Source organism: Chrysochloris asiatica, unplaced genomic scaffold, assembly GCF_000296735.1.
Source record: "Chrysochloris asiatica unplaced genomic scaffold, ChrAsi1.0 scaffold00350, whole genome shotgun sequence".
NCBI classification, from domain to species: domain Eukaryota; kingdom Metazoa; phylum Chordata; class Mammalia; order Afrosoricida; family Chrysochloridae; genus Chrysochloris; species Chrysochloris asiatica.
In genome coordinates, this window is record NW_006408868.1 from 1,284,634 (window position 1) to 1,298,163 (window position 13,530).

General features: G+C 51.8%; 1 protein-coding gene across 2 annotated transcripts in view; it reads right to left on the reverse strand.

Moving 5' to 3' along the window:
- The window catches only part of NT5DC2 (5'-nucleotidase domain containing 2), a 26,546-nt gene extending 13,518 nt beyond the window's left edge, over positions 1-13,028 (reverse strand). Inside the window, exons 1-10 of one of the 2 annotated variants that reach the window (XM_006876028.1) lie at positions 12,777-13,028; positions 7,245-7,429; positions 6,959-7,033; positions 6,665-6,720; positions 6,462-6,555; positions 6,163-6,291; positions 5,995-6,055; positions 5,805-5,907; positions 5,597-5,698; positions 5,289-5,370 (exon numbers count right to left, since the gene is read on the reverse strand). In XM_006876028.1, the coding sequence (XP_006876090.1) occupies positions 5,289-5,370; positions 5,597-5,698; positions 5,805-5,907; positions 5,995-6,055; positions 6,163-6,291; positions 6,462-6,555; positions 6,665-6,720; positions 6,959-7,033; positions 7,245-7,429; positions 12,777-13,008 (1,119 nt within the window). In that variant the 5' untranslated portion in view covers positions 13,009-13,028. The remainder of the gene's footprint in view (positions 1-5,288; positions 5,371-5,596; positions 5,699-5,804; positions 5,908-5,994; positions 6,056-6,162; positions 6,292-6,461; positions 6,556-6,664; positions 6,721-6,958; positions 7,034-7,244; positions 7,430-12,776) is intronic. The other variant, XM_006876029.1, reaches the window with a different exon arrangement.
- Positions 13,029-13,530: the final 502 nt, after the last annotated feature.

The following is a 13,530-nucleotide window of genomic DNA, read 5'->3' on the forward strand; positions in this document are numbered from 1 at the left end:
TCTCTCTCATACACACTCCTGCTCCTCTCACACTCACTCACATTCTCTCACACTCACCCTCTCACTAAAAATTCCCACTCATGCTCTCTCTCTAGCTCTGTCTCACTCTTACTCTCTCCCATTCAACTCTATTTCTTGCTTTCTTAATTGATCTCTCTTGCTCACTTGATCTCTTACACACTCACTCTCTAACTCACTCTCACGTGTCCGCTCACTCTCTCGCTCTGTCTCAATCTTTCTCTCACTCTTCCAATCTCTGTTGTACTCTCTCTCTTACTCATGTCACTCACTCTGTCTTGCTCTCTCACTCACTCATACTCTCGCTGTCTCCCTCTTTTTCTCTCACTCTCACTGACTCTCAATTGCTCTCTCATTCTCATTCGCTCTCATTCATTCACTCACTCTCACTCTCTCCCACTCCCACTCATTCACTCACTCTCTCACACACTTGTTCTCTCTCCTGCTCTCTTGCGCCCTCTCACTCACACTCTCTCGCTCTCAATCTTCTCTCGCTCACTGCTTCTCACTCTTAGACTTTCACTTGAACTCTCACACTCACTCTCTTTCTCTCATATTCTCTCTCTCTCTCTCTCTCACCCTTGCTCACACACTCACTCATACTCTCTCACACTCGCTCTGTCAGTGGCTCTCTCTCACTCTCTTGCTCTCTCTCTCTCTATCTATCTCAAGACTCTCACTCCATCAGTCTCTCCCACCATTCTCTGTCACTTTCTTTCTATGCCTTCACTCACTCTCACTTTCTCACTCTCTCACTTATTCACTCTTTCTCTCACTCACATACTCTTACATTCTCTCTCACTTGCTGTTAGTCACTTTCTCTCACACTTTGAATCGATCTCAGTCTCTCTCACTCTCATACTCGCTCACCCTCACACTTTCTCACTTTTACTCACTCTGTCTCGCTCACTCTCTCCATCTGTCACTCACACCATTATCTTTCACTCTCTCTCACTCAGTATCTAACTTACTGTCTTGCTCTTTCTCTCGCGCACCCTCACTCCTTCAATCTATCACTCACTCACTCCCACTCTTACCACTATCTTTTGCTCTCACTCTCACCAATATCTCTCATTCACTCACTCTCTCAATCTCTCTCTTTCACTATCCGCGCTCTGTTTACTTCTTTTTCTCTCACTCTCACTCTATTTCTCCCACTCTCTCACTCACTTGCTCACTGTCAGTCGCTCTTTCTCTCACTCTGTCTTTGAATTTCTCTCACTCACTCATAGTCTCTTGCTCTCTCTCTCACCGACTCAGTTAGTGTCTCAATCTCTCTCTCTCTCTGTCTCATGCTCTTCGCACTCTCTCCCTCACACTCTCTCTTTCACTCTATCAATCTGTCTCTCACGCAGTGTCTCTCCCATTGACTCACACACTCACACTGTCTTGTTCTTTCTTGCGCGCACTCTCTTACTCGCTCTCAGGCTAACTTTCATTATCACACTCACTTGTTCACACTCTCACTCACTTTCACTCTAACTTACTTTCTCACTCATGTTTTCTCTCTAGCTCTCTCACTCACACTCATTCACTCTCTGTCTCACTCACTCATGCTCTCTCTCACACTCTCTCTTGCTGTCTTGCTCTCACTCACTCTTTCCCTCTCTCACACATTCTCTCAATCTCTATCTCACTCTTGCTCTCCTGCTCACACACTCAACTCACTCATCTCTCCCTCTCTCTCTGGCTCTCACTTGTTCTTACTCTCTCGCCACTATCTCTTTCCCTCTCTGTCTCACTCACTCACCCCTAATCCTCTCACTCTCGCTCACTCTGTCTTGCTGTCACTTGCTCTCATTCGCTATCTCTCTCTCTTAACTCTCACTCACTCACATACGCTCTCACTCTTCTCTTAACTCTCACTCTCACGTTCTGTCTCATTCATGCTCTCCTGCTCTCACATTCTCTCACTCAATTTTCACTCATACTCTCCATCTTGCTCTCTCACACTCTCTAACTTGCTCTTTCTTTCGTGAGCCTTCACATTTTCTCACTCCCTCTCTTGTCGTGAGCCTTCACATTTTCTCACTCCCTCTCTTGTCGTGAGCCTTCACATTTTCTCACTCCCTCTCTTGCTCTCATACTTTCTCATTTGCTCTTTCTTGCTCACTCACATTCCCTCATACTCACTCACACTTTCTAGCTCTGCCTTGTTCTCTGCCTCATTCTCCTCTCTCTGTCACTATCTCAATTGCTCTCATTCTCACTCTCTCCTTCATTCTCTCGCTCATTCACGCTTTCTCACCCTGCCTTACTCACTCTCTCGCTCTTGCATTTTCTCTCTCTCTCATTCTGTCTCTGTCACTCTCTTAATCTCTCTCTCTCTCTCACTCAATTTTTCTCACCCTCACACTCTCTCACTCTCAGTCACTAACTCTCACACTCACTCTCTTGTTCTTTCTCATTCTCTTACTCACTCGTGCCTTCTCACTGTCAGTTGCTCTTTCACTCATTCTGTCATACTCTTTCAAACTCTTTCTCACTATCTCTTGCTCTTTGTCTCATTCACTCAATAACTCACTTTCTTGCTCTTGCTCACTCACTCCGTCACACACTCCCTCTCACCACTATCTCTCGTTCTCTTTCTTGCTCTCTCTTCCGCCCTCACTCTCTCACTCGTTCTCACTCACTCACACTCACCTCTCATGCTCGCTCTCACTCTCACTGTTTCACTGTCTCACTCTCTAACTCACTCTCACACCCTCACTCACTGTCTCTCACTCTTAATCTCTCTCACTTTCCCACACATTCTCACTTTTTCACTCATTCTTGCTCTCTTGTTCTCTCACTCGCTCTCTAGTTCTCTCTTGTGTTTACTCACTGTTTTTCTATTATTTACTCTCTCGCTCTCTGTCACTCTTTCTCACACACTCTTGCTCTATTTCTCACTCTCTCATTCTCCCACTCACACCCTCACTCACTCATACTGTCTCACACTCTCATTCACATTCTTTTATTCACACTCATTAAACTGTCACTCACACTCTCCTCTGTCTTGCTGTCTCACTTTTCTCGCTCTCTCATTCTCTCTCAGGCTCAGTCTTACTTACATTCTCACTCTGTTACTCACTCTCTCTTTCCCCCATCCTCTCATTCTCTCCCATCCTGTCACTCAGTCTCTTTCTTACTCATTCACTGTCTCACCCTTACTCACACTCTCTCACTAATACCCTCACTCACGCTGTCTCGCTTCCTGACTTGCTCTCACTCACTGTCTCTCACACTCACTTTCTAACTTGCTCTCTCCATTGCTTTCTCTTGTGCACTCTCTCACTAACTTATTTTCTCAGACTCTCTCTCATTCACTCACACTCTCTCACTTACTCTCACTCACACTCTTTTATACTCTCTCACTAAGACTCTCGATTTCTCACTTGCTCACTCTCACACTTACACTCTATTTCTCTCTCTCACTGTCATTCTCTCTCTCATATGCCCTCACTCACCCTGTTGCTCACAATTTCTCACACACACATGCTTTGTCTCTGTCTCTGTCTCACTCACTCACACTCTCTTGCTCTCCCCCTCTCTTACTTGCTCCTTCACTCTCCCACTCACTCTCTTACTCACACTTGCTCTCTCAAGCTCATTCTCAATTCACTTTCACTCTCTCCCACTCACTCTTTTCTTCTCTTTCTGTTTTGCACTCACTCTCTTACACTCTCTCACTGTCTCACTCTCATTCTCACTCCCTCTCCCTAACTCTCATTCACTCTCTTACTCATACATACTCACTAACACTCTCACTTTCTCACTCAGTCTCTTACACACACTGTCTCCTATTATCTCTCACTCTCAGTCACTTTCTCACTCACCCTTACTCTCTCCTATTCTCTCTCTCAATCTCACACACTCACTTTCACTCTGTCACTTGTTCTCTTGCTCTCCCCACTGTCTCACTCTCTTATTCTCACTTTCACGCTCTCTCTCAAACTCTCTTTACTCATTCACACACTGTTACTCACACTCACTGATTCACTCTCTCCTATACTCCCAGTTTCACTCACCCACTCTCACTCACTCCCTTTCTCATTTACTCATTCACTCTCTATCTCTCTCTCTACTCATTCTCTCTCTCTCCCTCCCTTACTCCATCTTGTTCTCTCAATCTCACTTTCACTCATTCACTCTCTCACTTTCTCTGTCTCTGACTCACTCTCTCTCTCAGGCTCTCTCACACTCACTCCCTTCCTCACTATCTCTCACACTCACTCACGGTCTCACTCTCTTTCTCCTACTCTCTCTCACTCACCCTCTCCCACTTTATCTCTGGCTCTCACTCAGTCACACTCACTCCTTCACTCATTCACCCTCTCATATTGTCAGTCTCTCACTCACTTACACTCACTTACTCTCTCTTACTCTTAACTTCTCACTCTCTCTCATTCCCTTACACCCTCCCGCTCACTTGCTCTCTCACTCACATTTCAGGTATAAAAGGAAAGCAAAAAGCTGCCAAACAAGAAAGACATTTCCCAAAAGAAGCATGACCATCCTCAGCCACAGCCAAGACAAGAGCATCACCTTCAGAGCTGAGGGGAGGACTGCAACCTAGGGGGGCTGCAGGGAGAGAGCTGAGCAGTCAAAGTGGATGGGGTGGGGAGAGCGTCCCTGCAGCCCAGCATCCTCACTGGTTATACTGAGGCTGCTCTATTGGCTTCTCCCACTTCCCCCTTACACTTAGGCCTTTGGAATCCCAAACTCCTAAAAAGGCCAGCTCAGCTAGGATTTCCGCATTCCATCCTCGACCAAAAACCCTAATCACCTGTGCTTACAGAAACCCAATCCTGTAGCCAGGAGTCTCTGAGAGCACTCCTGTGAGCTGGCCCAGGAGCCCCAGTCAGGCTTGTTCTGGCTACAGAGTGCTCAGTCCTGACTAACAGGGCCATTTGCTGTGCATAAAGTGATTGATTCTCAGGCCATTTCAAGGTCTCACACTACAACTCAAGTAGAAGACGGCCTCTTCTGCAGATAGGAAAGCAAGACAGAAAGGCCAGGTGACTGGCCTCTGCTAGTGAGTAGTGGAGGTGGGATACAGACTCTGGCAGCCTGACCCAGCGGCCAAGCTCCCAACCAATGCTCAGACCTCAGACCTCCCCCTGACAGCCCTTCCTTGGTGAGTCCTGGTTCAGGACGCATGGACAGAAATGGGAGCCGATACGGGATGTTGGCCAGGTCCAAGGTCTATGCAGCTTCCTCAGAGGCTGCCCTCTCTACAGTCTGCTGAGGGTCCCTGTACACCACCCCTAGTCCCACACGGCTCTCACCTGCCGATAGATCTTGCCCTTTTCCAGGCGGGTGATCCGGTCCCACTGGAGCGAGCCCTTTTCATCGAGTTTTCTGAAAGGCCTGGTTAGGAGTGGTGGTAAAGGGCTTGATTTCTAGTGTTGTGTGGCTGCAGGGCCGGCATCCTCCCTGCTCCCCAATAAGGCCCACCAACTCAAGGGGGCGTCATTGTCCTCACCCGAAGCACAGAGGCTAGTAGGCTGGCCTAGTACTTCAGCCCCTCACCAAGGGTCAGGGCCTCCCTTCCCCCTCCCAGGTCCCACTGCCCTGGACTAGCCCAGAGCCATACTTGCGCCGGTCGGTGAAAAAGCTGGGTTTGTCCGCCTGGACGATGACCACATCGAAGAGTTGGCGCCAATCGGCACCCACCATGTGCCTCATCCCTTTGTCCCTGTGCAGAGGTGGGCAGGCAGTAGGTGGTCTGGGTGGCTCTGTGCTTGTCCAACACCACCCAGGCCCCAGTCCTGTAGCCCCTCCCACAGTGAGGCTTGACTTACACAAAGCTGAAAGGGCTGTTGGTGATGAGGAACAGCTGCTTCCCATGATTTACCAGGCGGCTGAGGACAGCAAATGTTTCATCTCCTCTCAAGATATATTTCTCTATTGGGGTTAGAAGACAATTTGTGAGGGCCATACCTACCTCCCAGCTCAGACAGGTTTTGGGGTGAGGCTACCGTCCACCCTTACCCATGTCCCGCTCGATCCACTGGTACATGAGGCCCTTCACGTGCACATCTCGGATAGCGTCCTGGGGGCAGCGGGGGACGGTGAGGGGACAGCGGGGCCCTGGGCTTGCCCTGCTGTGGCTGGATGTCACCTCCCTGCCATCCCCCTGGGACGTCCCGGCAGCCTCACCGTCACATCCTTGTAAAGGTGCGCCTGGTCAAACTCCAGGCCATGACCCAGGAAGTGGTCCACCACACAGGACAGCAGTGCCATCTCCGGGAGTGAGAAGATGTCCATGAACTGCTTGATGGAGGGACCCTGGGAAAGGACCGCCATCTCAGCAACCCCTCATCCATCACTCCCAGAGCTCAGAGGCTCTGACTCTACCCTGGGACACTGGCAGAGGGTTTAGCTGTGGGCCAGGACTGCCCGTCTGCAGGGAGAGCACAGAACTGGGCTGTCTGGGCAGCAGCAGGTAAAGCGAGTACCTTGCCGTAGAAGCCGCTCATCTGGTAAAGTGGGATGTGCTGGGTGCCCCCGTAGAGGTCAATCACTTCCTCATCTGGCACGGGCTGGAGACCCCTAGGTGGGTGCACTCACCGTCAGCCAAAAAGAGTTTTGAGCCCAGGCCACAGCACAGGTGAGGTAAAGCAGCGTGCTCAAGGAAGGGGTGGGGCTGATAAGTACCGACCTGTAGGCAGTTCCCAGCTGCACATAATGGAAGGCGTCAATCTTCATCAGAAGGCTCTGAGCACGAGGGAGAGACGGGACACGTGTGGAGGGCCTGTAGCTTGGTAGCAGCCTACTGCAGCCCCCATGCTCAAACTCCAATGGGATCGTGTGCATAGGAGGAGGAAGCTATGGTTTTGGGGCCAAGGAGGTGGACATATTAGGGGACCCTCTGCAGGAGTGGGTGAGGCGCTAAGGACAGAGCCCCTCTACACAGTCAGTCAGGGGCCTGGGAGTCAGTGGTTCAAACACTCACCTTCTGGATATCATAGTGGAGACCACGGATAGCAAAGTTGGGGTTGTAGTCATACTTCCGAATCCCTTCTGGGTACTGTTGGGAGAATGCAGGCTGGGCCTGAGCACGTTACACTGCCAGACTTGCTGGCTGAGTAACCACCCACCCAGGGTAGCTGCTAGGCCAGGGGACCAGGGAAGCCTCATGACCCAGCCTGGGATTATATCAAGTTGGCCTTGGGGGTGTGTAGGTATGGGGTCTGGACCACCTCCAGGGTGGCATGGGCCCCCTGCCTGGCTCGCCTCACCTTGTAGTGCTCTATCAGGATATCCCGAGCAGCACCGAATATCTCAGGGTGCAGAGCATCTGCATACTGGGCCAGTGTGTAGTCGTAGTCAAAGCCGTAGACTTCAACATCGCTCAAGCTGATCTCGTTGTTAGCATAGACGGCCGCTGGGTTCAGTAGACTGCAAACCTCAGGGGGCAGGAGGTCTAAACAATTGAGATGCATGACAAGGATCAGAGCAACAGCAGCAAGTGGTTATTGAGGACTTCCAGATGCCCAGTCCTGTGAGCCTCACAGAACACCTCCAACGATGGATTGAAGATGACCAAACAGGCTTAGAGCAGTCACCTGCTCAGGGTTACATAACCAAAGTAAACCAGTGCTCCACAACCCACCTGGGTTAGACCACTCTCTGCAGCCTAGCAGAGGAGCTTAGTCCATTCTCTTCCAGGTCGTATGGCCCACCTGTGGCACCACTCAGACCCTGGCAGCATCCTTCAGGAAGTCACGCCAGCTCATTGCCCGGCCCCAGAGCAGCTGTCCTGCGGACTGTCTTTTGTGTGTACTCTGCCCCTCTGCTCAGATCCTTTCCTGAGTACCACTGGCTCTCCACAAAAGACCTGGGAGAAAGACTCCACCAACTGGCCTCAGGCCCCAACCTCCTTGGTGTTCAAGTGAAGGGTGGTGTGGGGACTGAGGATACCAGCCTAGAGGCTGTTCAATTTGTCTTGACTAGACTGGGGGTTACCGCCATGGAAGCTGCCTTTCTACCTTGCCTGGAGTGGAGCTCGGGCACAGGAGTTGGATGGGGTACCTGCGCAGCCTCTCAGGCTGCCAGCTCTGAAGGCTGGCACAGCCAGGGGAGTGAGAGCCTTCTAAATTGGATTTTCGCTGCCTGCCAGCCCTTGTAATGACATTTGCTGGCTCTGGCCAGGGAACATTGCTTAATTACGACAGGTGGAACATGTGATGTTGGGTTCTGGGATGTAACAAAGCTTCTCCTTTCTGAGGATGTGGTCAAGCCCCCTCAAACCTGTCTGTTCTAGAGGGCTAAAGTTGGCTCTGAGGCCCACAGGAGAGCACTATACAGAGTGGTCTCTGGAGTCCCAGTGAGGCTAACGACGTAGAGGGGCCTCCAGACTCACCTGTCTCGGTTTCCCCAATGGAGGAGGTAGATGGGAAGAGGGAGTGTAAGGGCATGGGTTCTAAGGTCAGATAAACTAAATCGCATAGCCAGGTCCCCCACCAGCTAAAACCTTAGGAAAATTACCTCACCTCTTGGGTCTCAGTTTCATCTTTAAAAATGGAATACAAACTGTCACAACCCACAGAATTAGTAAGAGGCCCTATGCATTACAATGAATTACTTAATACAGTATTCTAACTATAGTCTTTGTTAACTCCCATTAAATGACTAGGTGGGACAATGCAAATGAGGTGCTTGTGGTCCACCAAAAGGACTGGATGGCCTTTCTAATACTGCAAATAAGGTTCATGGCAACCTTATGAGGGTGTTACAATGCAAATAAGATATATAGGGATGGGTGAGATTTGCTAACCCGCTAGGCTTAAAACGAGCCACCCCAGAAGTGGAGAGTCACTACCACCAAAAATGGAGCAGGGTGCGTCCTTTGGACACCTTGCAATGAGAAGCTCCTAAACCCACGAGACAGAAAGTTGTAACACTGGAGATGGCAAGATACAGGAGCAGAGAAACAGTAGCAATAGAGGCATCAGAATCCAGAGACCAGATGATGAAGTGGGCTTCAGGAGAGCTGAGCACCTTCAGACCAAGGCTTATTGGTGGAGTTGGGTGCTTCCGGGCATTTACTGGAAGAGTTAAAAGAGCTTTGTAACACTTGTCCAAGCAGGGCAGAGGCCAAACTGGCCCAAGGGGCCAAGGGCTAGAGAGAGGGCTACCTGCAGCAACAGCTGAAAAGAGGTTGTCCTGATTAAAGAACTCTATCCCGACTCATTTCTGATCCTGAATTGTAACCTGTTACTTACTGAACTGTAAGAATTGTTAATGAGCCCTGTGTGGCCACTGCAACGCATTATTAAACCTAGCACACAAGGAGAGTTCTACGGAGAGATGGCTACAGTCAGAACTGGTAAAGAGGTTGGAGGGTTGAGGTGTGTCTAACCTCCACTTCATAGAAACCAGCCTTGGGCTGTTGATCTTGAATCTTTCTCCCTCTTGTGAAGTTTGAAGAGGTCACATGACTTCCTCATGCCATTTTGTACACCCCATGGAAGGTGCTCTGTGCAACACTCCTGCTCTGCACCTGTGGTGCATATGGGATGAATGAGTGATTCATTTTTTGAGCCCATGACCTTCCTTACTCTGGTCTCCCAGACTTCACACAAGGAGAAATGGGCTGTAGGGAAGGAGAAGGGAGCAGACAAGACTAGGTGCCCAGTGCACTGCTTTGTGAAGTCCTATTCCTCTAGCCTATGGTGAACATACCAGACCAAGGGCCAAATAGCCGGACCCACCAGGCAATTCCTCTAAGTTACAGTCAAGGAAGGAGCAGGAGAGTTCCTGGCCATTCAGAGTGCCTAGGCTCAGAGGCAGACTCTTGTTGATGGGCTCCCATGTTTGGGGACAGTTGCCTCAGAGGTCTCTTTGGAGCACAGGTCCCCCTCCCAACTTTCTTTCCTAGCTATGTGGAGGGTGTGGCCGGGGAACAGGTGTCGCCGGTTCCTCTGGCAGCCCTAGGCTGGTATGGTAGCTGCTCTGCAGATCTGTGGGGTGTGAACAGAACACTCCACTTAACTGTATGTGAAACAGTCAACTTCATCCCTCTAGGGATCTGGACCCTAGACACTGATGTCACTAGGACCCTGAACCTTGCCCTTCCTACAATTTTAAGCTCCTGGGCACCAACTCTAGGTGCAGGGTCCAGCAATCCTCCCGGATGGGAGTGGTCTACTAGGCAGTACAGTTCCTTGATGCCACAGATTTTTGGCAGAGTCCTGGCAAGTCCAGGCTTTTGCTTCTGCCCTTGAGGATGTTCCCACAGACCAGGAATAACGCAGGGTGGGAAGCAGCCCCCAGGTTCTGTCCTCATGATCTGATTTCTTAACTGAGAAAATCACAGCCCTGGAACTCCCAAAGTCCTACTCCTTTCCAGTCACTGCCCTCCTTGTCCTCAGCCCCTAGTACTTGGCTAGTCCCATGCTACCAGGTTCCAGGCCCAATGGTAGCTATGAGACTTAATTTGGGGTGTTGTCCTCACAGTTGCTGCTTACTGGCATTTGCCTTGCATGAGCCTTGGAGACTCATCTTGTTCAATCCTCATTGTGCTTCTGAGGTGGTTACACGTATTCCTTCATCAGAGGAGAAAACTGGGACTTAAGGAGGTAGAGTCACTTGATCCAAACTACTAACATACCAAACCAAACTCACTGTTGTCAAGTTGATTCCAACTCAGTGACCCTATATGACAAAGTAGAACTGTTCCTTAGGGTTTCAGGTGGTGGTTATGTGCCATGGAGTCGGTTCTGACTCATAGCAACCCTGTATAGGGTTTCTGAGGCTGTAAATCTTTTGGGAGCAGAAAGCCTCATCTCTTGCCCGTGGACCAGCTGGTAGTTTCGAACTGCTGACCTTGAGGTTAGCAGCCTGACTCATAACCACTACACTCAGAGATTGTGTAAATCTTAACAGGAGCAGCCAGCCTCTTCCTTCTCCTCTGGAGCAACTCGTGGGCTTGAACTGCTGACCTTACAGTTATCAGCCCAATGCTTAGCCCACTGTACCATCAGGACTCCCTGAGCTATCAGCAGTAGGTAATGGAGTTTGCAGGCTCTTAATTGCCCTGTTCCTCTGTCTAGCCTCTCAATGTTCCCATACTGGGGCTGGGGTGTCGGGGGATAGAGAGGGGCAAGTACTGGTTGGGGGCTGCTGCAGTACTTTCTCAGGGCCCAGTGGCTGGCACGGGACATAGCTCTCTGGCAAAGTTTTGCCACAGTTGAAGGTATATCTTGATGATCAGGATCTCTTCCACAAACCTAGTTTGAGAGGAGGGGTTAGGGGTGTAAGACTGGCTCATCCTGGTCCTCACAATAGCATCTTAGTAGAAACTACTTTGTCCCTTGTATACCAAGAAGAGCTTAGGGGTCTTTGGGAAGATCCAGACTCTGGCTGGACCCTGGAGAACAATGCCCACTAGACTGCCCACGGCCCTTCCTCCACACCTGTAAGGCAGGCTTCTCCTGGCCCAGAGCACCCTAGCTCTGTTCCCTGTGAGAGGCAAGGAAGGCCCTTGTAAGCTGCAAGGTTTGTTATTAAATGTTGTCAAATTAGTTCCAACCCATAGTGACCATATTTCTTAAGAGTGGCTGGTGAGCTTGAACCACTGACCTTGTGATTCAAGCTCAGCGCATTAGCCCACAGCGCCATACCAGAACTCCAAACTGCAGAGGTGGGGAGCCTTTATAATGTCATTCACAGGCCATACAAAATTATCAAGTTAAAAAATTAGCCTGCTATATATTTGATCAAACATTCAATTAACTGTAGGACAAGCACTGGACTGCAGTCCGTTTGGACATTTCCCACCCTTTCGTAAAGGCTCAAGGACTTTAAAAGAGCCACTAGTCAAATCTCCTCATGCTGAAGTGAAGCCCTCCTTCAGTCGGTATCTGGGGCCAACACCTCTGGGGCGCAGGGGCTGGAGAAGAGCTTTCTTCCAGATAAGGCTACTTTGCCTTGTAACTTAGGGGGCTGCTCCGGAAACTCCTTGGGTCAGCATACTATTTTACGCCTGAAGACACTGAGGATCCCAGAGGGCAAGACTTGCTGAAAGGGCCAGCCAGCTGGACAGTGATACAGTCACCACACAAATGACATCTATCCGCTGCAAAAGCTGGGCACCAAGTCAACATCCAGACGGTGGACAAAGTTGGGTGGCTCTCGGGCTCACTAGTGGTCCTCCAGCCTGTCTAGTCTTCTGAGGGGCGACCATGACCCTTATCAACCCATTTTGCAGAAAAGAGGGGGTGAAGCGTTCTGGCCGAGGCTGCAGATTTCAGGGGGTAGTACAACTTGGTCTCCAGCTTCCAACACCTCCGAGCCGCGAGTGTTCACCGCACGGCAGTCTGTTCAGGTCGAGCTGTCCCCAGAAGGCCGCTCTGGCCAGCGCCCACCACTGGCTTTGCCTATTATTCCCGCCCCAACTAAGGGCCCGCCCGCAGAAAACAAGGGGCTGGGGGCGTGTCCGCCAGGGCCAGCAGACTGGCGGCACCGGGGAGGCGAAGGAGACTGCCGCGGCCGCTCAAGGAGCCCCAAGCTCTTGTCCGCCTTGGGGCACCGGGGCATTTCACGGAGACTCAGGACGCCCCAGGGCGACCTGCAGGAGCGTCTCCGGAAAGCAGCTGGCCCTCGAGCTCTAGGGCCCTGGCGAGATCCCCAAAGGGGGCGCTTCATTCGAAGAGCGGATCCTAGAACGGCGCCTCAGGGGCTGTCCCCAGGCGCTCCGTTTGTCCCTCGTGCGCGCCTTTCGCTGCATAGGATCCCCTCCCCGTACAAGCCCCGCTTGGCTCACCCACCGTGCACCAGTCTCCTCATGTCCTGGTAACGAGCCCACAGGTGCGCGCTAGGGTCAGTGCCACCAGCGGGCGCGAGGTTGAGCACAGGGCGCGTGCCGCCCGGGCAGGGGACCCCGGGACCCGGAGGACCGCAGCCAGGGCAGGAGGACGAGGACCAGGCTGCTCGTGGCCCGCCGTTACCTCCGCACAACATCCAGCGCCAGGCTGTCGTCCGCAGCCCCGCGCCCGCCATGCCCGCCGCCCGCGCTGTCCTCGGCCAGTCGGCCAGTCAGCCACCCTCCGACTGAGGGGCCGCCACCGTGGCCGCGTGGTCCTCACTGCTACCGGCCAATGGACGCGGCTCGCGGAGCTCCGTTGTCCAATGGGCGTGCTACTGGGGGGTGGGGGCGGGAGGTCCCGGGACCCAGAGGGGCGGGGCGGGCTTCCCGGCCCCCTCCCCCAATCCCTGGCGCCGCGGGAAGGACTCTGCGCCCCCTTCGGCTTCAGAGGCCGCCATGGCAGCTCCTTCTCCTGACCCCTGCCCGGGATGTCTGAGGGCCTGAGAGTCGTCGTCCCCGCGAGGTCCGGCACGGCCGGGGTGCGGAAAAGAATGAGCTGGAACGCTGAGGGTCCACACCGTCTCGTGTGGTCGCCCGACTTCAAGTCCTCTTGTCCTCTCAGTTCTGATTCTCTTTCGGAGAGTCCTCTCTCCTCCAACCTCAGGTGAACTGCCCTGGATCCGTGCCTGGGGTGCTTCACACATCTATTTGTCCAG